The 27,217-nt window shown below is 42.5% G+C and overlaps 1 protein-coding gene across 2 annotated transcripts in view; it reads left to right on the top strand.

Moving 5' to 3' along the window:
* Nucleotides 1-26,940, top strand: part of ESRP1 (epithelial splicing regulatory protein 1) — a 60,646-nt gene extending 33,706 nt beyond the window's left edge. For both annotated transcript variants that reach the window (XM_084618556.1, XM_084618555.1), the window contains exons 13-15: nt 2,199-2,364; nt 21,026-21,134; nt 22,153-26,940. In XM_084618556.1, the coding sequence (XP_084474682.1) occupies nt 2,199-2,364; nt 21,026-21,116 (257 nt within the window). In that variant the 3' untranslated portion in view covers nt 21,117-21,134; nt 22,153-26,940. The remainder of the gene's footprint in view (nt 1-2,198; nt 2,365-21,025; nt 21,135-22,152) is intronic.
* The last annotated feature ends 277 nt before the right edge of the window (nt 26,941-27,217 follow it).

The following is a 27,217-nucleotide window of genomic DNA, read 5'->3' as shown; positions in this document are numbered from 1 at the left end:
CCAGCCCTCTGCCCTGACCCCTGCACACCCCACATTCCAACCCCCTCCATGAGCACCAAATGGGAGCTCCTGTGCGCGCGCACACTCCCATCTGCACTCCTCGCATCAAATGGGAGCTGCCCAGGTAAGCACTCCACACCCAAACCTCCTGCCCCAACCCTGAGCCCCCTCCCTCATCTAGCTCCTGGCAAGACCCTACGCCCCAACCCGCAGCCTGATCCTTCACCCCCAGCCCTGTGCTCAGTGCAGAGAGAGGAAGAGAATGGGCTAGAACCAGGGAGAAGGTAGTTACCCACTCTATGCGGGAAGGGCCGGGATCCCAGACCAGCAGCAGGCTGAGTGGGGCTGGCAGCCGGGACCCTGGCTGGCAGGAGCCAGCAGACGGAACCCCAGACCATCAGTGGGCCGGCCCCGCTCAGCCCGCTGCTGGTCTGGGGTCCCGGCCGCCGGCCCCGCTCAGCCCGCTGCTGGTCTGGGGTCCCGGCCGCCGGCCCCGCTCAGCCCGCTGCTGGTCTGGGGTCCCGGCCGCCGGCCCCGCTCAGCCCGCTGCTGGTCTGGGGTCCCGGCCGCCGGCCCCGCTCAGCCTGCTGCTGGCCTAGGTGAATAGAACCCCCAGACTGGCAGTGGGCTGAGCGGGCCAATGGCATAAGATCAGCATTTTAATTTCATTTAAAATTAAGCTTCTTAAACATTTTGAAAACCTTGTTTACTTTACATATGACAATAGTTTAGTTATATAATATATAGACGTATAGAGAGACCTTCTAAAAAACGTTATTGTATTACTGGCACGCAAAACCTTAAATTAAAGGGAATAAATGAAGACTCAGCGCACACTTCTGAAAGGTTGCTGACCCCTGCCATAGAGAGCTGGTCCCAGTCTAGTTTCTAGTGGACAAATACTTGTATCAGAGAAACTACCATCATCATAATAGGTCCCCTTGTCAGCAGAAAGGCAAAGGCCTGAATGGGAATGAGGGATAGACAGGTCACTCTCCCCTAGAAATGGGGCAAGTATACTCTGATTCTTGTTCAGAGACTTCTTTTGTGAAGGTTCCCAGAGTAAACTAATGAACTCTGCTGAAATCAAGGAAAGTTTTTGGATTCCTGAGTTTCACCTTCTTACAGCTATGAGCACAGGTGACTAAAAGTTCAAACAGGCCATGTCCCCTTATCTGCTTGTGATGGGGGAAGGGAGGAGTTGAGTCATCAGATGGTCTCTTCACAACTGCTGGTCCTTTTTTTAAAGTGTGATCAGTTTTGCCATTCCTGGACATTTCTAGTCTGTCTAGATTCATCAGAATATGGTGTTGAAAAAAGGAGAGAGAGACTACTCTCAAGGGCTTTGAGGAATAGTCCTCCCCTCTCTCCTCCCCGGTTCTTGTATGTGTGCAACTTGTAGAAACACCCTTTGTTTTTAATTTGCATTATCCTGTTAAATGAGGTGGTGACATGGTGGGAAGTATCAAGGAATAATAAATATAATGGGCTAGTTAGGAATGGAGATCCCTTAAATTGAAGGAATGCCCTGTATAATGGGGAAGATTGGACCGATGTTATATCGGATGTTGTCAAGCTTTGCTCTTGTCTTTTGAAGAGAGGAGACTTAACTGATAACTGAAACTAGGCCAGTAAACCAACTCATCTCTTTGGAAAGAGAATTTGTTCCCACAAATCATAGAATCCTAGAAATGTAGGGCAAGAACGGACTTTGGTAGGTCATCTCGTTGAATCCCCTGCACTGAAGCAGGACTAACTATTACCTAGACATCCCTGATCAGTGTTTGTCTAACCTGTTCTTAACCGCCACTGACTGAGATTCCACACCCTCCCTAGGCAATTTGTTCAAGTGCTTAACTGTGCTGATAGTTACGAAGTTTTTCCTGAAGTCTAATCTAAATCTACCTTGCTGCAATTTTATGCCCATTACTACGTGACCTGTAGTCTGTGATTAAGGAGACCAATTTGTCACGTTTCTCCCTATAATAACCTTGAGAGCAAGAGGTGGCTTCTGTATACTGTCACATACCTTTTTTGTTGTTGTTTTGTGATTTCTACACAGATAACTTTATGTAAATTAAAATGTGAGGAAGCTTTTTTCCAGGTTGGAAAGACTCTAGATTTACTTTGAGGCTGTCTTGCTGAATATGCTGGAATTTGGTGAACCATGTTAATCTATCCTCCTTCGGTTCCTTTAGGTCTTTCTCCTCCATCCTACTCACTTCCAGCTCCTGCAGCAATTATTCCAACAGAAGCTGCTCTTTATCAGCCCTCCGTGCTTTTGAATCCACGAACGCTGCAGCCCTCTACAGCATACTATCCAGCAGGCGCTCAGCTCTTCATGAACTACACATACTATCCCAGGTAAGGCAATAAGGAAATGAGGCAGGAACAAAAGTCCTTTTACAGCAAATGCACGAAGCTCTCAAGAGTATTGGCTGCCATGCTGAAGGCTTGTGCTAGAGGGAACAGCCTGCTCAGTATTTGAGCAGGGTAATTATTTCAGAATCCACAGGTGGGGTTCTAGTTTTGGAATGTCTCAGGTGGCAAATTTTAATGTATGTGTAAAATATTGGGCACTTTTCAAAAGTCACATGCTATTCAAATGACCAAGTGACTTAGAAGCACATTTGTTGTTGCCTCTCCATGGGAATTGTCCTCCTTTCATTAAGGGGCTTTATGTGATTTTTACCTGACACAGTTTGCTTCTTAAAATCAGAGGTTTGCACTAATGTCTTTTACCAGAATTTTGCCTCTTCTGACTGATGCCCTCCACCCTCGAGGTAACTGCTTTTCAGTGGCTCTGTACAGTTAAAGGATTTTGTAAACTTTGATTGGGAAAGGTGCTATATAAATATTCCCACGTGCTTCAGTGCAAGTTGATTGACTAATGTTCTTTTCCCCCCTTTCTCTCCTCTGAGGGCTTTTAGCTTTTCCTGGTTAAAGGAAACAAACACCAGTCTCTTGTGGGTGGGGTATAGTGAGTTTAATGTATACTTCAGTCGGAAGGTAACAATCTGTTCTGATTGGAATGCAAAGTACTTCATACTGTCAAGATTGTATGAGGCCTGGTCTACGCTACAAAGTTAGGTCAACGTAAGCCATCTTATGTCAACCTAGTTGTGCATGTGTCTACATTTAAACTTGTCTCCCACTGATATAAGCACCACATTACAGCGACACAGTAACGCCATCCCCCGTTGAGCCAGGGTTGATGTACTGAGGTCAATGCAGCACGAGTGTAAATGCTGTTGCCTATGTCAACCGTAACAGTCCTCCAGCAGCTGTCCCACAATGCCTGACACTGATAACTCTGCTCACAATGGTAAATGCCCAGCGGTTACAGAAACCGAACGGCCTCCCTTCCCATTAAAGCCTCATGCGTTTTTTGAATGACTTTTCCTGATTGTCCAGCTTGACAAGCACATCTAGCAGCAGTCCATTGTTGTGTACAACTGCCCAGCTGACCATGCAGGCTACGTGCTCCAGGGGCACTCTGGGATGGAGTAGACAGGAGATATTGCATCTCCTGGGCCAGTGAGGAGAAGAGGCTGTATAGGCCCAGCTATAGATCCACCAAAGAAAGGTGGACATCTGTGAGCAGATTGCATGGGAGATGCAGGCGAAAGGTATGACGGAGACTGGCACCAGTGCCATATGAAAGCAAAGGACCTGCGTCCCGCTAACGGAAGGCCGGCAGTTTATCTGGTGCTGAGCTGTAGACCTGCCACTTTTACAAAGAGTTGAACGCTGTACTTGGCGGAGACCCCGCCCCCACTCTACAGACCATTGTGGATACCACCAAGACACCCAAGTCTCGAGCCCCTGGCAAGGATGAGGAAGAGGTGGAGGAGGATGTGGGAGTGGGAGGTCCAGCTACACAGTGAGCCAGAACCTGTTTGAGACTCCACCGCAGTCCAGTCAGTCCTGGCAGTTGAGCACAAGCGAGCCTGATGCAGAGGAAGCAACCTTGGATAAGTGTGTAAAATGTATTTCCCATTACAGTGATGGCACCCTCAACTTACCAGGACACAGCTGTTGACGCTTCATTAATTTACTTGTAGTAGAAGAGGTAGTGTTACAACAAAAAGAGGCAAAATTTTAGGGGAGCAAGGGAAGGGAGTTCTGAATCTTCACTTTCACTTTCCATTGGAACTATTCTGACAATGGTACCTCTGTGTTTTTATTTGCATCTGCTGCCATTGCAGCCTTGAGGGGTTCCACCTCCACACCTGTGGAATGCCCAAGCCAGATAACGAGAAAGAAGAGGACTCAGGATGACACATGCAACACTGTCTTGCAGGATCTTGCTAAATCAGACGGTGAACAAGGGGCCTGGAGGGTGAACACAGCAGGTAGCCTGTAGAAAGGCCCAGGAATCTCAAAAGGGAAAATGGAGTCAGATGCACCAGGACATAACAGGGCTTCTCTGGCAGCAAACAGATGCTGACGACTGTTGTGGAACTACAGGTTCAACAATCATGGGCTTGCCACCCTTTGCAGTTCATGGAGAACTCCATTACAGCATCTCCTTACACACCGTGATCAACATTCCACATGGTATCAGGAGGCCGCATCCCTACTCCTACCACTTCACCCCAAAGAACATTAAGGACAACCACACTTCTCATACACTGACCTGAGACAGCCATGGTTGCTGTATGTGTAAGTAAAATGGACATGAATGTTCTTTCCTTGAAGTTCTGTTCCATTAATTTAAGTTTTTAATGCATTTCCATTTAAATTGCACAGACTTCTTCTTGGACTGACTTTATTACTGAATAAAATTCTATTTGGAAAAATAGTCTTTATTAGTTCACAACATAAACTGCAGAGAGCTTAGCAGTTCTGAAAGGACCTACTTCTTGCTGTACAGTGTGACAGCACATAGGATCAGTGACACAGTGTAATAATCATACATGTACAGCAAAAGCTGCAAAATTAATAGGTGTATTGACTGTTCTATTCAGATGTACACCATGCATCACACAATTCCTAACAGACCCCAAAACAGCAGGACCAGATAGAGCACAATCCACCACAGTGCATTACTATGGCTCACTGTTAAAGTGCTCTTTCAAAGCTTCTCTTAGCTATATAGCTCAGGGCTGAGCTCTCCTAATAGGATATGCATGCCACCTATTGCTCCACAGCCGTTTGGGAACCGCATTGCTGTAAATCCATCCACTACATCCTGCACATTGCTCAGAGTCACAATCCTGCATAGCAGGAGGCAATTAATGGCCCTGCACACTTTCATGACAATGGGGCCCCACAGTGGATTTTCCATTGCCAGAATGATTTCCCACTGATTGGTAGCAATCCAGCTCTGCAAGTTTCCACAAGGCGATTGCCACTCACTACTCCACTGTAAATGCAGCTCTCATTTTGGTGCCCTCGCACTGGAGGGCTGGGACAAGCTCAGCACACAGATCCAGAAATATGGCCTTGCACATCCAGAAGTTTTGCAGCCACTACTTGTCGTCCCAAGCCTGCATTATGATGTCATCCTGCCAGTCAGAGCTCGTTTCTCGGGCCCAGAAGCGGCTCTCCACCATCTGCAGCTGCTCTGTGAACACCACCACCAACGTTAGAATTGATTCACAATATATCTCACAGCTATCTGTCCTCCAATAAATCATCGTATTCCCCACTGATTCAGTTCTTCTTACAACTCTGCAAATATCGGAGGAACATGCATTCTGTGCTTGCAACACTTATGATAATAGTGCAGAACTGTGCAGGCTCTGTGCTTTTGTCAGAGATGGTGGACAGTAAGGAGGGCCATGTGGATTTGTTTTTTGTTTTTTGTTTTTTTTTAAAAAAAAGGTGCAAAAATTATGAGATCTAAATAGTTGCATGCTGAGAAGTTGAACCCTTGCTCCCAGTCCCCCATGTGCAACTCGTTTCTGCCTCACCAGGCATTGTTGAAACTTCCCCAAAAGACACTGTGCTGGATGGTGGTGGGTTGTACACTGGGATACCTACCCATGGTGCATTGCACCGTGCATCGACACAAGTGCTCCTGGTGAGTATCTGCAGTGCCAATACGAGGAGCTAAGTATGCATGCACACAAGCAATATATGAACTGTGGTAGCTTTGTTACTTAACTTGCATCAACCAAAGTTTATAGAGTAAATATGGCCTTAGTAAGTGGAATATCAGATGGCTAATCGAAACCTCTTGTGGTAATCTACTGTTGGTTCCCTGAAAGCCATCTATAGTCTTTTACAGCGGTGCTTCTCAAGCTATGTGATGTGGGGGACCGGCAAATTTTTTTCCCCAACGTGTGCGCAGACCAGCAGCCGATGGCTCGCGGACCGGCACCGGTCCGCGGACCACCACTTTGAGTAGCACTGTTTTACAGCATGAAGTATCCTTTCAGGGACATGCTGTGCATATCCGCCATTGTTTGCTGGAAGCCCAGGGCATACTTTAACAACATATGCTGAAACATTCAACCTCCCTAAAAATATCTAAAGGCAAGTTCTCATTAAACCACTCTTCATTTCTATCTGTACTAAACAAACTGTGTTGCATTCCCTTCATCACCAGCTACCAACAATTTAAGTTTCAGAGTAACAGCAGTGTTAGTCTGTATTCGCAAAAAGAAAAAGGAGGACTTGTGGCACCTTAGAGACTAACAAATTTATTTAAGCATGAGCTTTCGTGAGCTACAGCTCATGCTCAGATAAATTTGTTAGTCTCTAAGGTGCCACAAGTCCTCCTTTTTCTTTTTGTGGATACAGACTAACACAGCTGCTACTCTGAAACCTTTGAAGAGATGGTGCCATAGGTGCACTCACCGCTGGTGGTGCCTCCTCCTGGCTGTCCTGGGGATTAGATCTCCCCGGTGCAGGGTCTATCCTGTCATCCTGTGGATCCCTCTCGCTCCAAGAACCACAGCCTCCTCTTCATGACTCAGCCCTTTAGCTGGGGTCACTATGTAGTTTCCCCTTCCAGGGGGGTAACAAAGTCTTTCCAGAACAACTTCTCCTAGGTAGTCCACTGCCACGTCCCCAGTGGCTGGTAGAGGAACCTGGCCTCATCCTCTACTCTCGGTTCTAACTTGGGTCCTCCAGTCAGCAGCCAAGGCCTGCACCATCTTATCTTGCTGTTTTCCCCTTCTGTTGCCAGCTTTCTGGCTTATATAGAACCCTTCAGATGAGTCTTCTTCAAATCAATTCCCTGTTCCTCTTCCAGGTGCAGCCTGTGGAGTTAATTGGCCCACCTGGCCAGATTAACCCCTTCCAGTCCTGTGTGGGGTTGGCACCCAAGCACAGATAAGTTATGTTTTACTGAACCAAGATGGACAGCTCACATTTATCTGCAAAGGGGGGAAAAAATGTAAAAGTTTTTAGATTTGGAACTTCCCTATCTTGAAACTTAGGCAAGTGTAGCAAACTTAACTATCATGTCACTTACCAAACTCAACCACTTAATGTAAAAGCAAGGAAATGAATAGGTAAGCACGTAATAAAACTTGCACAGGCCACATAAAACAAATAATCCTTCTCAATAAGATATGCAACCTTAATTCTGACCTAAATTACTATTCTTTCTTTGAGTCCATAATATATACACAAGAAACAACCCTTTTGGGGAAAAAACAAGAACTGTGACCCTGTAAAACCATTCATGCAGGCATAAGGATCTACCTGTGCAGAGCCCCTACACTGCAGTCAAAGGGTCCTACTGCAAGCTGCTCAGGACAGGGCCTGTAGATACACAACAATTTCATATATTGATCAGCCTCAGAAGCAAGTCCAAATATGCCCATAAAGTTATCTTTAATTGACAGTTGTACACTATTCCTAAGAAACTAAATGTGTGATACTATTCCAAAGAAAATCAACTAGAACTTACTTTACCTCAAAATTCTACTTTCTTAATACATCAGCTGACTTCTTCCATTTGATAGTCTTATTGCAACTAAACAAGCCACAGACTTTATTAAATAAATAAATAAAGAGTTTTCCTAAATATTAGAAGATATTTAGTTAGTGCCCTAACAGAAACTACCCTATGGAAAGATATGAATTTATCTGAGGGGTATAAGGACTTACTCCCTTGGGTTTTGGAAATGAAGTACTTTTTTTGGTCTTTGAGTAATCTTAACCTTTTTTTTATGAAGTTTTCTGTAACAGAAAATAATCCAGCAAATGTGAAGTAAGTGCAAGGGGAAGGAGTGGGTCTCCTCCGTGCTAAATTATATGTTTAAATGCATGTACATGGAAAAGCAATAAGGAGTCAGTAGCTAATGACCAAACATTGGCCCATAAATCTAGTAAGTGAGCATTTATGGAAATAAGGAAAGCCTCTTTGACCTACTACCAAAATGTTCAACAGCTTGTGTTGACAAGGTCAAGGATTTCTATAATGGCTGATTCTATCGTTGACAGAGTGCTCTACTCCCTTTTTTTCTTTTCTCTGTACCGCCCCCACCTTCCAAGTTTTCTTGTGCTGATCACAAGCCCCTCAGGGAGACAGTTTCAACTATCTTTCTTCCCCTGTACTAGTGCAGGGGTCGACAACCTTTGGCACGCGGCCCATCAGCATAAGCTGCTGGCAGGCTGCAAGACATTTTGTTTACGTTGACCGTCCGCAGGCACGGCCCCCTGCAGCTCCAGTGGCTGGGAATGGCAAACCGCAGCCACTGGGAGCTGCGGGGTGCTGTGCCTGTGGGCGGTCAACGTAAACAAAATGTCTCACGGCCCGCCAGCAGAATATGCTGATGGCCGTGCGCCGAAGGTTGCTGACCCCTGTACTAGTGCTATAGTTTTTAATAAAAAAGCTTGTCCCTGTAAAGGACTGCAGATGTGATATATAAGAAAATCATGTAAGAGTTGAGTTGATTTGTTACATTGATCATAAACTGCTGTAATTACATGGCTTGTGCATGTTCACACAACACACCTTGTGTCAGCGGAACGCATCCACAGTTGGTGCTTTAGCACCGACAGAGAGCAGTGCACTGTGGCTAGCTATCCCCCTATGCAAATCATCACCTTGTCCCACTCAGAGTTCTGGGAATGGATCGCAATGCATCATGAGGAAGGATCACTGCCCCCATGATGCAGTTTCCTCCATTCCATAATTCCAAGGGCTTCCAATGGCATTTCATGCCATTTTTCAATTCTACCTGTACACTTTGCACCCACCCTCTCTGCCTGAAAGCATGGATCCTGCACTGCTCACCAGTCTTGTGATAAATGTTTTGAACCCAATATGTCTGATCATACAGTATTTCATGAGCTGCGAATCTGAACAGGAATCCGTTCTGCCTGTCCTGCTGTGTGCCATGGAAAGAAACCATTCAAGATTGTCATTCGCAGAGAGCTGCACACGGTGGACCGTCACTATTGGGGTTGGGAAATGAGCACTGAGTGGTGGAATCGGATTGCGATGCAGGTATGGGATGATGAGCAGTGGCTGCAGAACTTTTGTAAGCGTAAAGCCACCTTTCTTGAACTGTGTGCTGAGCTTTCTCCTGCCCTGTGGCACAAGAACACCAAAATGAGGGCCGCTGTAAGGGTGGAAAAGCAAGTGGTGATCACTGTGAAGAAGCTGGCAATTCCAGACTGCTACTGGTCAGTTGCAAATCAGTTTGGAGTTGTGAAGTCCACCGTGAAGATTGTGGTGATGCAAGTATGCAGGGTCATTAATCATCTCCTGCTACGAAGGACTGTGTCTCTGGGCAATGTGCGTGAAATAGTGGATGACTTTGCGACGATCGGTTTCTCTAACTGTGGTGGGGCAGTAGATGGGCGTGCACATCCCAAATTTGGCCCCAGACCATCTTGTGATGGAGTACATCAAGAGAAAAAGGCAACCTCTTTATGGTATTGCAGGCACTGGTGGATCACTGGGGTCATTTCACTGACATCAACACAGGGTGGTCAGGGAAGGTGCATGATGCATGCATCTTCAGGAACACTGGCTTGTATAGAAAGCTGCATTCAGGGTCTCTATTTCCAGACCAGAAGATTCCAATAGGGGATGTGGAAATGCCCAAAGTGATCCTGGGAGACCCTGTGGCTCATGAAGCCTTACAATGGAAACCTTAACAGCAGTAAGGAACACTTCAACAACAGACTCAGCAGGTGCAGAATAATCATAGAATGTGCATTTGGCAGATGAAAGCGTTGTTGGCGCTGTTCTTTTGGCAGGTTAGACCTCCGTAAGGAAAATATTCCCATGATCATAGCAGCCTGATGTGTTCTGCATAACGTTTGTGAAGCCAAGGGGGAAAAGCTTCCCCAGGGGTGGAAGGTTGAGGTGGATCACCTGGCAGCTGATTTTGAACAGCCAGATATCAGGACAATTAGAGGGACACAGCAGGTGCTATTCAAATCAGGGAGGCTTGGAAGCATCATTTTGACAATGAGCACCAGGAGTGTGTCTTTCTATAATGAATTGAGCCAAGCATTGTTTACTTGCCATCTTGAATGACTCTTGTAATGATTCCTGCCTATTAACTGTACTCTGCAAATGTGGCGATTTACCACAGTATTTGAATGTCTGTTGCAGCCACACTGTAGGTCACAAATAAAGAATCACTGTCTTTGTAAGTCTACATTTTTTTACTGAACAGCAATACACAGATTAACATTTCTTACAGGGACATGACAATTAGCAGCACTCGCTGAAGTAAGGATCTCACAGCTGTGTGCAAGTCCAGCTGTCATTATGGAAAATGTCCCTGGGGAGAAGTGCAAAGGGTAATGCAATGGGCAGCGAACATGAGAGGAATGTATAGGCAGAGTTTGGGGAGGGCAAGGAATGCAGTTCTCTGTGGGCTGTGTGGGGGGTCGAGCGTGCATGTGTTCTGCCTGCAGCGCAATCAGGGACAACAGCATCTCTGGCTGGTCCTCCATGAGCTTTATTATCCACTCCTGACCCTGTCTTCTCTCTTGCCTATCCAGTTGTAGTTTCTCTCTCCATGGTCTGTGCTCACTATCTGCCTGATCTGACAATTGCAGCAATTCCTAAAACCTGTCCTCCTTACTCCTACTCCTCCTCGTTCATCTCCTTATCTGATGGAGGCACTCTGCCAGTGTGTAGGAGCTGGCCCTCAAAGGCAGAAGCAAAAGAAACAATACACAGTCAGTATTGTGTGTGCACTCAATATTGAATCATAAAAGTTACATACACCTGTTTCTCACTTGGCAAACATGCAGCATGGCCAGAACATTAACCATGGTGAGTTTGGGCTGTGAGGAAAGAGCGTGCAAGACAAGACAGGGTCTGGGTGGTTTCAGAAGGGCATCAATACAGGCACCTACCGATACTATTCTGAATAGTGGCACAGTTTTACACAGGCAGGGGTGATCAAAGCTGAATCGCACACTGGTGAGGGTAAACAAAGATGCAAGGGTGCATCTTCTGCCTGTGTGCACCTTCAGAATAGGTATGTGTGCTGCATTTGTTCCTCCAGAAGTAATCGGCGCTGCAAAGTTTCCTACAGCAGGGGAAGAAACAAAACAGCTCTACCAAGAAACCTTCAGCAGAGGATGGCAGAGTATCTACAGAAAAGCTTCCTAGAGATCTCTGTGGAAGATTCCTGGGAGATTTCAGTGTGTATTAACCAACTTTTCCGCAGGTCTCCCACTGTGTAGCTGCACGGGGGAATGCAAATCAGAATCAAACGGTATCTAGTGGTGTTAATTTCGATCCCTTCTCTCCTGTGCATCATGTCACAAAATAAAGGACACCTCTGCCTTATGTAACCGTGCTCTTTCAAAGAAAAATGAGTACGTACTGGAGCTCCCCTCTTCTCCTTGAGGCATGCCAGACCTGGACTGTTGGGACTGGCTAGATCCCTCCAGAGTCAAAAAGATGTCCTGGCTCTCCACACCACTGGACAAGCCTATTGCCTGTCCCACATCTTCCTCCAAATCAATGTCCTTGTCCACCACTTCATCCTCAGGATTGACTCTACTGGTCGCTACCACCAATCCAACCGAAATATCCACAGGGCTCTTGGTGGTGGAAGTGGAGTTGCCACCAAGGATGGCATGCAGTTCCTTGTTTTCAGCGCCACAACTGAGCTATGGTTGGCCTCCCTTGCCTTCTGGTACACCTGCCTCAGCTTCTTGATCTTAGTGTGGCACTGCTGTGCGTCCCTTTCATGCCCCTGCTCATCTCTGGCAGGAGCAAAGTTCCTATGGCTGGATCAGAGCTGTGACTGCACAGCCTCCTCTCCCTACAGACTCAACAGATTCAGCAGCTCCGGAGCACTCCATATGTACTCATCTTAATCAGACCTACATTTTAAACACAATTCACTTCTTCTCACACAGTGAGAATAGCTTCTTGCCTTGTAAATTCTTGTGCCACTGACCAAAATAAGAGCAAGTATACCTAGTTGTTTATAACACATCATTTCCTGAGTTTAAAATAAATCCCTTTCAAAAAGCTGGATGATGCTTGTAAACTTAGATCTTTTTTCAAATTAGTATAACACAATCATCCAAGGGCTGTGGTTACTTATTTATGAGCATGCTTAATACACTGTTTTGGACAGCATGATGTCTCTCTAGTGGTTGGCATCAGAGAGGATAAGAGCCTGTTTTTGTTACTGGAGTTTTCCTTTAAATCAAATGCTAGGTGATGAAAGGCTAATATTCAGAGACTGACAAGTCATCAGGAGGGGTAGAAGTCATGAGTTTGAGTTAAACGTCTACTGTCACAATTGGTGTCTTCAGCTGAAAGTCAGGTTTGCTCTTGGTACTTGTAGATCAGGAAACTGGAATTCGTCACAGAATTTCCTGTTAAAGCAGAGCGTGGAAGAAGTATCGTAGCCATGGTGCTTCCTCACTATTGCACTCCTCAGAAGGAGAAACAAATTTATGGGAAGAACTATAGTAGTTAAATGGTTTTGAAGATTATCCGCATCTTAAACGAATACCTTGCAGACCATATCTTATGTTCATATAGCAGCCAGCATGTTGAGACCCTGATCTCAGTTAGTCTGCACACTAGCAAAGCATTAATGATAAAGAACAGCTGTACTTCCAATAGCTAATCATGGAGGAAGGATGCCCTTGTTCTTAAGGAGAGACCCAAGGTTTGCCACTGACTTTTTGTGCGACTTGGGGGTAAATCAATCTCTGCCAATTTTGCTAATCTCTAGAACGTGGCTAATACTAGACTGACTTTGAGGTGTAAAGTCTGTAACACTCCCTGAGATCCTTGAAAGTTGCTGTAAGTGCAAAGCATATTTATGTTCATCTAAAGGGCATCAGAACCAATCCTCACTTCTGAATATTCAATGGAGAAAAATGACTTGTGAGGAAGATGATAGCGGCTATCTAAATTGCATCATTCAGCATGAAACGGTGGCTGGTTTTGGTTTTTAAAATAGATGCTGCATCTGTCACTTTGTGTGATGTGGTTCCGTAAGAGTGTGAAACTTCCCAACATCTTGCAGCATAACACTAAATGTTACGTAGCAATGATGACAACATAAAAGCACTTGTGACTGATATTGGTCGTGGTGTTCATGAAGTTAGACTTAGAAATTTCTACAATTTTGTACTCATTGGTTTTTTTGCAAGGTTCAGTTTGAAGATGGCTCTTCCTTCTGCTCTTCTATAGAAATACCATTCACATATTGTTAGTGAAGAGGAGTTAAGTGAAGATTCCATGTTCCAATGTGTGATCTCCAGTCTGTTTTTTCTGATATATTAAGAGAACTCCTATAGTTGGGGGCAGGAGGGGGGAAGAGTGCTGTAACTGGGGGCTAGAAACCCCTCCTGCAGGTTACATGCTTATTGACGTATTTTAGTCTCTAGAGAATGACTTTTTTTCTCAATCACATTTGGATGTACCTTTCAAGAAGCACCCAGCAATACTCACTCTTCCCTAAATATTCCCCAGTGGCAGGCTGCTAGAGTTCCAAAAATTATTCAAATCAGAGCATTCCCACAATACAGGCAGAGAAGTACTACTGGGTCCATTCCTGTCACTTTTTTTGTTTTCCAATTCTGTTTATCCTATACAGAGGGATAGTAGTTACACACTAACCAATAGTGGGAGATGCAGTGTCTATTAGATATGCCATGACATTTCATTAACTAGAAAATGTTTATAACCAATTTGGATGGTGCATCAGTTCCTAATGACGTCTCAGTGTTTCGGAAGGGCAGTTGGTCTGATCTCAAAATATGGGTTGGTAAGCTAGTGTCAAAAAACATAGAAAGAGGGGCAGCTGTTGTGAAGAATAATTTTGTGTAAGTATCCATGTTTAAAAGGCAGATATGGAAGTCCAGATAGATGGCTGTACAATTTATTGGAAAGAGCTTGATTCCAAAAACATCACTAGCTCCTGCTCTAGAACTAAATAGCTTTCAAAATCCCTTTGTTGCATTATTTCTGGTCTATATTGAGGGCAAATCTCTAAGAAATGGTGGCCTAGTATGGCTTGTCCTCTTGTGTTGCAGGTAAAACACTAAACTAGATGGTCAACTAATATAGACACTAATGTCTGGCCCAATTCTGAAAGTGTTACACAGCCTGCTTGCAAAGCTGGAGTAAATGTAAAAGGCTTCACAGGGCCATCTTAATCACTGTTCAAAGTAGTCTGTACAATTTCCTATTAAGTCAGCCATCCTTCTGAAATATTGATATAAATGTTCCTGTTTGGATGGAGAAATATATAGTTCTATTCTCTTCTGGTCATTTAAAGATCTTAGGGCAGGTTTTGTAAGAGTGTAGAGTGCTACCACAAGAGTTCCAGCCAAATGTTAACTTCAGCAATTTCATTATGCCTGTATGAAATTCACTCTGTGTTCCAAGCTGGAAGTGGTGTACTACTGTGCCCCACAAACTGTTGATACAGTTTTGTATGCTTAAAACTGTTACAGTGTGTTTTCCTGCTATTGAACTGCATTTCAGTACTGAGTGCTTACAGACACTGCACTTTGTTTATGCTGCAAGCCAGACGTGCACACGTTGCCACTGATGCTGTGATATGACAAAACAGTCTGTCCTTGTGTCAACCCAAAGGGTAGTTCAAAACCTTTTAGTCCTCTGAAAGCTAGACTTGTCGGTGTTGGAACCCTCTCAAGGAGGTGACTGATCGAAATTGAAGGAACCTTGGTAACCCTAAATGGTGTATGTAGCTTGAGCTTTGGGGATCGTTGAAGATGGAATGTTCTGTTATATGTTTGTTAATAATTGAACTGAGCTGGATGCAAAGCCCTGAGGTAAGTGGGGAAGTGGGATAACAGGAGGAAGCACAAGCAGGAGAGCGCAAGAGGGGAGGACTCCTGCTTCATACTGAGAAAGCAGGACAATCAGCAAGTATCTTATCTTAAGTGCCTGTACCCAAAAGCAAGAAGCCTGGGAAACAAGCAGGGAGAACTGGAAGTCCTGGCACAGTCAAGGAATTATGATGTGATTGGAATAACAGAGACTTGGTGGGATAACTCACAGGACTGGAGTACTGTCATAGATGGATATAAACTGTTCAGGAAGGACAGGCAAGGCAGAAAAGGTCAGGGAGTTGCACTGTACATAAGAGAGCAGTATGATTGCTGTATGAAACTGCAGAAAAACCTGAGAGTCTCTGGATTAAGTTTAGAAGTGGTGAGCAACAAGGGTGATGTCGTGGTGGGAGTCTGTTATAGACCACCAGACCAGGGGGATAAAGTGGATGAGGCTTTCTTCAGGCAACTAACAAGTTACTGGATCGCAGGCCCTGGTTCTCATGGGGGACTTCAATCATCCGAATATCTGCTGGAGAGCAATACAGCCGTGCACAGACAATCCAGGAAGTTTTTGGAAAACGTAGGGGACAATTTCCTGATGCAAGTGCTGAGGAACCAAACTAGGGGCAGAGCTCTTCTTGACCTGCTGCTCGCAAACAGGGAAGAATTAGTAGAGGACGCAGAAGTGGATGGGAACCTGGGAGGCAGTGACCATGAGGTGGTTGAGTTCCAGATCCTGACACAAGGAAGAAAGGAAAGCAGCAGAATACGGACCCTGGACTTCAGAAAAGCAGACTTTGACTCCCTCAGGGAACTGATGGGCAGGATCTTATGGGAGAATAACATGCGGGGGGAAAGGAGTCCAGGAGAGCTGGCTGTATTTTAAAGAATGCTTATTGAGGTTGCAGGAACAAACCATCCTGATGTGTAGAAAGAATAGTAAATTATGGCAGGCGACCAGCTTGGCTTAACAGTGAAATCCTTGGTGATCTTAAACACAAAAAAGAAGCTTACAAGAAGTGGAAGATTGGACAAATGACCAGGGAGGAGTATAAAAATATTGCTCAGGCATGCAGGAGTGAAATCAGGAAGGCCAAATCACACTTGGAGTTACAGCTAGCAAGAGATGTTAAGAGTAACAAGAAGGGTTTCTTCAGGTATGTTAGCAACAAGAGGGTGGTCAAGGAAAGTGTGGGCCCCTTACTGAATGGGGGAGGCAACCTAGTGACAGAGGATGTGGAAAAAGCTAATGTACTCAATGCTTTTTTTGCCTGTCTTCACGAACAAGGTCAGCTCCTAGTGGGCAGCACAGTGTGGGGAGGAAGTGACCAGCCCTCTGTGGAGAAAGAAGTGGTTCAGGAGTATTTAGGAAAGCTGGACAAGCACAAGTCCATGGGGCCAGATGTGGTGCATCCGAGGGTGCTAAAGGAGTTGGCGGATGTGATTGCAGAGCCATTGTCCATTATCTTTGAAAACTCATGGCAATTGGGGGAGGTGCCGGATGACTGGAAAAAGTCTAGTGTAGTGCCCATCTTTTAAAAAGGGAAGGAGGAGGATCTGGGGAACTACAGGCCAGTCAGCCTCACATCAATCCCTAGAAAAATCATGGAGCAGGTCCTCAAGGAATCAATTCTGAAGCACTTAGAGGAGAGGAAAGTGATCAGGAACAGTCAGCATGGATTCACCAAGGGCAAGTCATGCCTGACTAACCTAATTGCCTTCTATGACAAGATAACTGGCTCTGTGGATGAGCAGAAAGCAGTGAACATGTTGTTCCTTGACTTGAGCAAAGCTTTTGATATGGTCTCCCACAGTATTCTTGCCAGCAAGTTAAAGAAGTATTGGCTGGATGAATGGACTAAAAAGTGGATAGAAAGCTGGCTAGATCGTTGGGCTCAACGGGCAGTGATCAATAGCTCCATGTCTAGTTGGCAGCAAATTTGGTAGACCAGCAATTTCCCTCTTTGTCCACAGAGCATTATCTGGAGGTCTGCAGAGAGCTGGTTGATCAAATGATGTTGACTGCTCCCTGTTTCCACATGTTAAACTACATTCAAAGACCACTCCAATTATAATAAATACTTTCCTAATCATCTTTCCATGTAAGCAATTCTGTAGTTGCTACTGGGAGAGGAGGTGGTCTCCGATTTAAAATATTTCTATATAAGGAAAATCCACATGATGAAAGTTGGGGAAACCCTTCAGGTATTATCTACCTGATTTGGGCAGGTAAATGCTGTCTGCATAGTAAAATCCAGTTTGGGGGCATGTAAAAACTTGGATGTTAACACTTCAGAAATTGCCTCTTAAAAAGGAATCCTGTTTTGTTTTGGGAATCCTTGTAGACTACTGCAATTTCCAAAACACTGCTGGAAAAGGCTAGTTTAGACACTATTGATTAGAGCCAAGGTGAATGACCTACTCTCACAAGAAAGGATCTGCAGTGGAGATGGTATCCTCTACTCTTCAATTCTATTACTCACCTGAAAAGCATCTTTCTGTTTAAATCAGATTTTTGTGCAAACCTTTAGGAAGATCTCTTAGTTGATAAGGCGCCTCCTCTCTTATGGCCAAAAGCTAGTCTTAAAATTATATTCTGCAAGAAGGTTTTATGTATATGTCAAGAGTTGCGGTGTTGCTGCATAACCTTCCTGCCTCCACATAAAACATGCAAGTGCTTGTTCCTCCTGGATGCTGGTACTGTTACATCAGAGGAGAGAATTCATCCTGACTCGTCTTCAGCATGAGAGTACTGAGATTCTTTAAGATGAAGCTGTTTTGCCTAGGAAATGGTCAACTTTAGGTCCAGCTGAGCTGGCGGTGTGCAGTTAAAACTATTATGTTTAGGGCTGACTAAGGACATGTCTGGATGGGAAAATTATACTTTTTTGTTGAGGTGTGCGTGCAGGGAGCTGTACTGGTATAAAACTGTTTTAACTGGTAAAACTTTCCCATGTAGACAAGACCTAAACCTGAGCTAAGGTCTTACCTTTCATCCACCGTAAGGCTGTAGATATGTCAACCTAACCCCTGGTATAGGTCTAGCTAGGTTGACAGAAGAATGCTTCCACTGAAGCAGCTACTGCCGCTTGGGTAGGTGGTGGTGAGAGAGCTATCTCGTTTTAAAATCCTAGTGGAGACAAACCATAGTTAGTTTTTACATTGCCATAACTAGTCAAGATAAAACTATCTGTCCTTTGTCCCCAATAGGATTAGGAATAGAGCTCTTGATGTAAAAAAGCACACCTCTTTTGCAGCAAAACCATAGCTCAAGGTTTAGTTGTTCTGGTTCCTCCCTGAACTGAACTAGAAAATCTATCATGCTATATGCTATTTTCTGTGAAATCTTAAAACGGAGAGGAGGAGATGACAGTGTTCTGTTTGTATGCAAATTCTGCAAGGGTGAACGGAATCCTATAGCATAAATCTTGTATTACTCCCTTTTTGTGCATTTAAGATAATTTTACAGTTCAGAATAGCAAAAGATTTCACACATTCTCGTAGTTCTTGACCACTCTGGCTAAAGGGATAATGTTAATCAAGGTAGTGCCACTAAGCTATTCAGTTAATAGTTTATGGGAGAAACCCCTTCACTCCATGAGACAATGAGTGTAACCTAATCCGCATAAATCAATAGTGTGCACATGAATGTACCCTGGAATTTCATACATAATATCAGCTACTTTAGTGCATAAAGAATACTGTAGGAATTGCCAAATCAGAACTCAAAGATCTGTCAAATGAAATATCCTGTGTCATTAATGGCTCATGCTAAATGCTTCAGAGGAAAGCATAAAGCCACATGATTCTGAAATGTTTTGGTGGAAGGAAGGCAGGATTTCTCTTTACTCCCAGATAAATAGCTTAACTAGGAATCCTGGTTTTAAACTTTTCTCTGTTTAAATAACATTATTCCATCTAAGGTATATAACACTCCTTGAAAGCAACACCTGACTCCTTGAGCTCGCTTCTTGCTCCCATAAGTTTATTGTGACAACATGGAGTGATCCAGCTTGGAGTACTCCACTGAAGCAGGAAACAATAGCTGTGATTTACATAGCATCATACACACTAGGGGGGGAAAGGTTTTATCTGCTGAATACCCTGGTTAATCTGATTATTCTTAACCCCCTCCAGCACACCTCTGTAAAACTAAACACTCGCTTTCTGAGAACTGGATTACAAACGAATGTAGGTGATATATAAAGTATCATTTATTGGTAGATCTGAACAGTAATACGGCTACTATTTATGTAGAATGTGATCTTAAACTGAAATAATTGACCACCTTTATATAGCTCTTGTACTGGATTACTAGAACAAAATCATTCAGATACCTTCTCAGCTGAACTGTTCAGTCAATAGCTCTTTCACTGGACATCAATAACCTGGAAATGGGCTACATCAGAAGGTAGAAGTGCTAAGACACACAAACGCTGTGCTGAAAAGCTACCAGCTTTCCAGACATGAAGCCGTGATATGAATAATTTTTGCAAAAAGCACATTAATCCCTTGGTCATGAGATTAACCTACTTCTCACTATTCATCTTCCAGTCCCTGTATGTTTAATACTCTGAGTTTAACTTCTATTGGTAGATTGCTTGGTGAAACCTCTTGAAGATCCCTCTCCCATAGTGTGACCCTGTACGTACATTCTATATTGCTTTATGGATCTTACCTGCTGTTTCAATAATGGTTTAAGTGCCATCCCTGCTGAATAATTCACTTTTAGTGCTACATAGACGAGATGATCAGGTGCCCCTGAAGTAAGAAAAGATTCAAGCAGGTAAAACTCTCTGAAGGAATGGGGAAAGAAGGGTAACAATGAGGGAAGTACATGGCTCCATAGACAAGCTTGTGTCTATAATTTGTAGGCTTTGAGTCATGTGTTTCGTTTATATACACTTTAAAAAAAAATGATTGATAATCCCTGACAGTAGCTTTACTATAGGCATCTTGGTAAAAATGAATCTTGAGGAGAGATTTTTTGATGGTGGTCCTGGCAGGTTTTGTGAATTAGTTTGAGGAGGACGTCTTTGCAATAGGAGTAGTGGAAGAAAGTGTGAAGGTACTTGTGGACCTGGCAAAGTGGACAAACTGATGTGAAGTGTTGCTGGCGGAACAGATGAGTGTGGTTGACTTGATGAGACACAAGCAGATATATAGGGAGGACATTATTGTAAGGTTTTTTCTCTTCGAATTTACATATAGTTTTTCCCTAGAGGAGGGAGGTGGGACAAGAAGGTGGTATCTTTAGTTTCACTCAATATAAAGATTTTTAATGCATGCTACAATAAATTATGGTGGTGAACTGTCTGTAAGGCTCCACCTAGCGGCCAAGTTCTCAACTTTTCCTTTCAGAGAATGTTGCAAACACGTGTACATTGCTGAATCACATATCTGATAACCTGGTGGTGGCTATCCCCTTGTTACATTTGCATTGCATTTGTTGATAGGTAAATGGCTTTCCTAGACAGTCTGTCTTTATTTTCTGAAGATGTTCTCTTGAGATTGTCCAAGCCTTTATTTGAGACAGGTCCCAGCTGACCAACCTTGTTTGACAACCGTTCTGTTTGTTTACCAGTCCTTTAGGTTATTAGATGAAGCTGATTCTTCAGCATCACTGCTGTTGCTGAGTTGTTTTTTGCACTCTGATACCATGGTGACAGGGAGCATTACAAATACTTAGATTTGTAAATCTGTAGTCTGAAACATGCCCTGAGCTTTAACAAAAATTATGGCTGCCTTTTCCTGTTTCAGTTGAAAATTTGTGCCCTGCTTCTGATCATGTACATCTTAACTTGCATTCTAGCATGCAGCAGAGGATGGACTTGTACACACAAATGGCACGGCAAGGACAATGCCCAAAAAATGGATTTGCATTTAAAGGTCCCAGCAGTTAAACTTCCTTAGAAGAGACGGTAAGGATAAAGAACACTAGGATATTCCTTGGATGTCCGATTACTATTACAGTTAACTGCCTTTAACTCATTTGTATCGGCACCTTGCCAGCTGTCAATACATTCTCCTCCTTCGAAAACTGTACTCGTTCTGTAATCTTCACAGAACGCTTAATGTCACTTACTGACTTAAAATGGTCTCTTGGTTCCCTGACAGCACTTGCCTATCTAAGGCACTTTTACCCACAACTGGCACTTGCTGTGTAGGCAGTCTACATCCCAGTTCTTCTAAAACTGCAGTGCATTGCCTGTGGTGCTGGAGTAAGTAGTCTTCGGAAGAAAGTGAGGGGTGAAGACTTAGGGGAAAGAACCTCTTTAGAGTAAAGAATCTTATTCATGTTTTATCCCAAGATGCAACTTTGGGAATTTGGCAACGCTGGTCTCAGATGCCAAGTGGGATTTGGGTTTTAAAACTAGATATAGAATCGGGGGAAGTGATTATGTTCCATCCCCAACAAATGCAGTTTTTGATCAGCCCTTTCCATTTGCAAAAAGGCGGGATATCCCCTGGGCATAATTACCTTCTACATGCAAAGCTACAGCAGGTGAAGATTTACTGCTGTAGCATCCAGGTAGCTTTTCTCCTTGCATCTAGCGCAGAATCCACCACAGCCATTTTAAACCAGATGAAACATTTCAGCTAGTTAAGGGTTACCCATACAGATTCATTAGTTGGGTTGCTAAAGCCCAAAATGATGGTCTGATAACTTAAGGATTGTGCTTTGTTGAATAAACTAGGATTCATATTTTAATGAAATGTGTCCCTCCCTTTTCTAGTGGGAAAAAAAAAAAGCTATAGTGTTTGTAAAGTAGTAAATTTGCATGATATGGAGGCTTCCAAAAATTCAGTTTTCACTGTTCGTTACTATTCACTTTATTGAAAGAAATGATAGACTTCATGTTAAGGAAACAATGAATGAGAGCAGAGCAAAACCTATGTTCATAAATAACATTCAAATTCATTGTGTATTTCATGCAGATTTCTCCTAGCTTTCTGATGTTTGTGAACAACTACAGCCAGACAACTGGAGATCGTTTGATTACATTTCTAGTCCTCCTTTGGTCAAGCCAGTTGTTCATAAGAAAAATTCACCAGAACCTTGGAAATCATCATATTGACCTGTATCTATTTTTTTAAAAATGAAATACACAATCTCAACAGAGACTTTCCTACACATATTGTCACTGGAAGCACTGAGCCCTTCTCTGAGAGCACACAGTTCAGAGATCACGAGTCCTGATTTTTTTTTGTCTATACAGAAAGTATTAAAATGCTTTTCACGTGAATAGAATTATAGTTTAGATTAAATTTTCTAGATTCAGGACATTATCTTAATATACAAAAGTATGTTTGAAACCTCCAGTAAGCCCAAGTTTTTTATCTAATTTGTACACAGTTTAACGCTTTTAAATATACAAGGACCTTTAATTATGCATTCAACATTTTTATAAAACATTGTTTTCTTGTCTTGTACATATTTGATTGTTCTGTGCAAAAAAAACCCTCTGTATACTTTGACAGATTCTAGCCAGGATTACTTTACACAGTGCAGAAATGGTTATGAATGTAAAATGATTACCTGAAAATTACTGTAACTTTGTAAAATACATGAAGTGTGAAGCGTTAAATGCTTTCTCTCCAACTCTTTCATCTTGTGCATTGCTTACATGTATAATGTATATTTAAGTGAATTTTACATAGAGCATAATGGGAAATATTCTCAAATCAGCCTGAAATAGGAATTAAAGGATGGATGCAATTAGCCTCAACTGACAGAAGCTAACTGCATCAATCCCATTTCTGATCTCCCCATCCTACCACCGACCAGATTCTTTGCATAGCAAGTGTTAAATGGCTTTCTGTCCAAGAGAAGTTCTCATGATCCAATTCAAGACTCCCCTTCAGAGGAGTACTAAAATCAATCTGAGAGGCCTGGCTGGCTTAAACTGGCAATGGAAGATGGAAACTCTCTCCTCTAAGTTACCTGTTCTTATCTAGCTCACATAGGTAGTAACTGAAAGGTGAATATGTTCATGCTCTCTGAACAGGTGTCCGTTGGCCAGAAATCACCAACACAACTCGCAGTCCTTGCAGGGAGGTCAAGGTTTGAATACATAGATTGAACTATTCTTAATCTCACTTAAATGGTTGATGTCCTTCTGGAACAGACTTGTGGTCTATTAGCAAGACTGTATAGCAAGACTGCACTCTCCCTCTGTCTGTGCTGCACCTACCTACTTCACTTCTAGTTCTGTCAAACTAACTTATTCCATGAGCTTTAAGCTATTTTTTTTTTTTAAAAAAAAAAAAGCAAGGAGAAAAAATCCAATCTTGAATGTGACTAAAAGTGAAAAATATGTTGGACAGTGAGATTTTTTGGTGCAATAGAGAGGTCTGTTAGAAGGCATAGATGGGACATCTCCTTTACACCCTGTTCAAAATATTATCAAAGCCCTGGATTTCAAACTGACCTGTACAGCAGTAAACATCTCAAATCTTAAGTGACCCTTGTGAAAATTAACAACATAGAATTTCTTCTGGCTTACAAAATCACTGCCAGACAAGATAAAACAGATGATAAATTGATCTGTCCCATTGGAAAAATCTGTTTGGCTATAATTGTAGAGCCTGATGTTGAAACACATTTATCCTCCTGGAATCTTGTTTGCTCAACTTACATTAGAAAATAGATGTATTCAACATGTAAAAGTTTCTGAGGGGAGGGGTGTGGAGGAAATGGGAAGCTAAAAATACTCTTATCTGACTGAGACAACTTGTTTTGGGCAAAGGGAATATTTGGTAAGGAAGAGTCAATTCAAGACCTATAAGAATCAAAAGCTACAATGTAATATTTCCCCCAGCAGTATTTACACTATTGGAGTCAGTGTTGTTTTTAAATATTAATTTGATTTTATTTTTAACTTCTTGTAAAGACTTGAAATATAGTGAGTAAAGTAGGCAGGATTTTTCACTGTAGCTGATCAAATTAATGCAAAGTAGAAATTGAAAATATAGTTTGTTCTATATCTATGAAGGTGCTCTGCCTTCAGTCATAAAAACAATGAAAAATGTTACTAATGTTTTGCAGTTAAAACTAATTTGTTCACTTATTAAAGCAACACTTAGTACTGCTATAGTTAAATGTTACAGCACTTTCTTCCTTGATCCCTGTTTTCCAGGATTTATAAATAAGATGACCTGAATCTTGATTTAAGTGACCTGTAAGTGTTTGCTTCTGTTTTTTTTAAACGAATATCATACTGTGCAGGAAAAGGGGGAGAATTATTCACCTTCTGGAAACTCCAAGAGTTCAGAAGTGAGCTCCATACTTTCCTTTCCAAGAAACCAGTCTTGAACTGAAATTTCAGTTCAAGCCATTACAATCAAGGTTTAGTTCTGGTTTGATCTAGGTCTGCCTGAGTGAACCAATACTATATTGCTGTCAAAAGGCTGTGCGTTTTAGAAACCAAACATACTAACAATGGTGGGCTGTTGATATAACTAGACACATTTGCATTACGCTGTGCTCACTTTTTCCAAGGCAAATTGGAGGCCCGGTCTTGCTCCCCTGGATATCAAGGGCAAAACTCAGTAACCTTTGTGGGAGCAGGATCTGGTCCTAATCATTCATTTATCAGGCAATTTTGAGACTCAGTCATGACACAGGTGGAAGTACCATTGAAGAACCAATTCTTTTAATGTTAAGATTGTGGGTGGAGTCTGAAAATGTGACTCTGTGGCTTGTAGACAGACATGTAACTGCTCGGAAGGGAATTGTTTGAAATTGATCATCTGGACAGGAACTGTAGAAGGAGCTCTGTTAAGTGCTACAATTTCTTGCCATTCACTCTTTCAAAACTTTATTCCTAGCAAAATCCTAACATTTAATCTGGCAAATTATTTAGATTTAAAATCTAAATTCATGTGGTGCCTAAATATGCCCTACACTAGCTTAAACACTGTTTTTAAACCTGTTTTATCACCACCCTTAAAGTGTTTATCAAAGTACATTTAGAATTCAGGCTGACACCTCATTTCACACTTGTTTTCTGAGGAGGAGGAAACAGACAGACATGAGCTAAGGACCTAGGGTGTTCACTTTAACTTTTTAATTTCCCAAGTGTATGGTTGACTTGTACCTCAAACTAACCATTTGTTCTACTTTGTACTTCATATAGACTGTCTTTGCAAGAGCTGAATTTTAAGATCTTGATCTAGGTTTGTTTTTTCTTTTTTGTTTTGTTTTTTTTTTTAAAAAAAAAACATTGCTTGTGCTCACTCTTGTTTAATGTCATAAACTGCATAGTGCAAAGTTGTATTGCCTGGCTGTGAATGCTTACAAACTCATAAGCTGCACTGTCTTGTTTTGATGCAATTTATTAACAGTTTCACAGTTTATCATTTTTTAAAAAGTTCTTTGTGAGCTCAAGACTTGGAGTTGGATTTTCAAAAGTACTTAAGGGAGTTTTTGAAAATTCTGCCTTAAATCTTAATTTTGCTATCTCTGGCTTGCAATACAGTCTTCTGTCACAGTATGTAAAAGAAGTGGCTTGGCAAGGAGCAGTCACACCACATCTTGTTGCAGTAAAGCCATTAGACTGTTGTAGCCAAATGTGCATTTTTTTCCCCCCCAGTCTATCTGCATTCAGCAGGCAAGCCTCTCTTTGTGAATCTCAAATTAATATTTTAATGTGAACGTGGCTTCCCACACGAGGTTACGTTCCTCATTGTGTGCTTGTTTTTTCACTGTCAAGTACATTGGGATTTTTGCAGTTTGCATGCACAAAATGTCATTGCCTCGTACATGTACAAAAATAACATCAATACTAAGGGCCTGATCCTGAGAACACTTACAGGCTTAATTTTAAGTAGGTGAATACTCCATTGAAAGTAATGGGACTGTTCACCTGTTTAAAGTTAAACAGCTGTGTATGTGTGTGCAAGATGAAGGCCCATATTAATACTCCAACATCTTAAAGATCAAAAATACATCTGCTCCTAATGTGACAGTTTGAATTGCAGCAAAGTACTGTAGTTGTCTAACGAGACTTCATTTTCTGTTGTTTCCATTCCATTTTCTGAATGTTACTGGTATCTTAAAAACATCATGCTCTAGAAAGCAATAATTTGTAACTAAAAAAGTGTGTGTGTGAGAGAGAGGGAGCGCGTGTGCACCATACTTACATTTTTTCAAAGCTAACTTGTTAAAATGTAGAGCAGTTGTGGTAGATAGAGGGAGGAAACACTAGCACATTAATTTTGTTACTGAGATCTGATTTATTGGACAGTGTGTGAATATCTGCTACATAAGTGCAATACGTGACAATTTATAGAATATAGCTTTTTTCCCAATTCAAAAGGGGGGAGGGGAAAAACAGGTCTTAAAATAACTGAGTTACTTCACTGTTTGCTTGAAAGTGAGTGTTGGGCATGTGGAGTTATGCAGATTTCTAGTCAATGCTATTTTTTGTTTAATCATTAACAACTTGAATGGAGAGCCAAACAATTTCTCAGCCCTGCACCCTCCCTCACAGCTTGCCCAAAATTATCCTTTTAAATACAGGGGGTTAGACTGACTACTTGAAAAACAAATGTATTCTGGAGAATAGGTCAGAATAAATAATTAAGAATTCTCTTTTAAATAGCGGTCTTAACATGGCTTGAAAGCTTATGGGAAGGCAGCATGGCACTAATAAGGAAAGAATGAAGCAATGTATGTTTTATTGTGTAGAGCTGACATATTTGGTAATAAAAATGTTTTCCTAACTCTTGAATGTCTTCATTTAAATGGTTAACAGTTTTCTGGTTTAATACATGCCATGTCATAAACAAACTAGGGAAATACAACCTAAATGGAGCTACTATAAGGTGGGTGCATAATTGGTTGGAAAATTGTTCCCAGAGAGTGGTTATCAGTGGTTCACAGTCATGCTGGAAGGGCATAACAAGTGAGGTCCCGCAGGGATCGGTTCTGAGTCCGGTTCTGTTCAATATCTTCATCAATGATTTAGATAATGGCATAGAGAGTACGCTTATAAAGTTT

This window comes from Lepidochelys olivacea (assembly GCF_965140295.1).
Source record: "Lepidochelys olivacea isolate rLepOli2 genome assembly, chromosome: 2".
NCBI classification, from domain to species: domain Eukaryota; kingdom Metazoa; phylum Chordata; order Testudines; family Cheloniidae; genus Lepidochelys; species Lepidochelys olivacea.
Note: the sequence above shows the minus strand (reverse complement) of the source record. Positions and strands in the feature narration are given on the sequence as shown.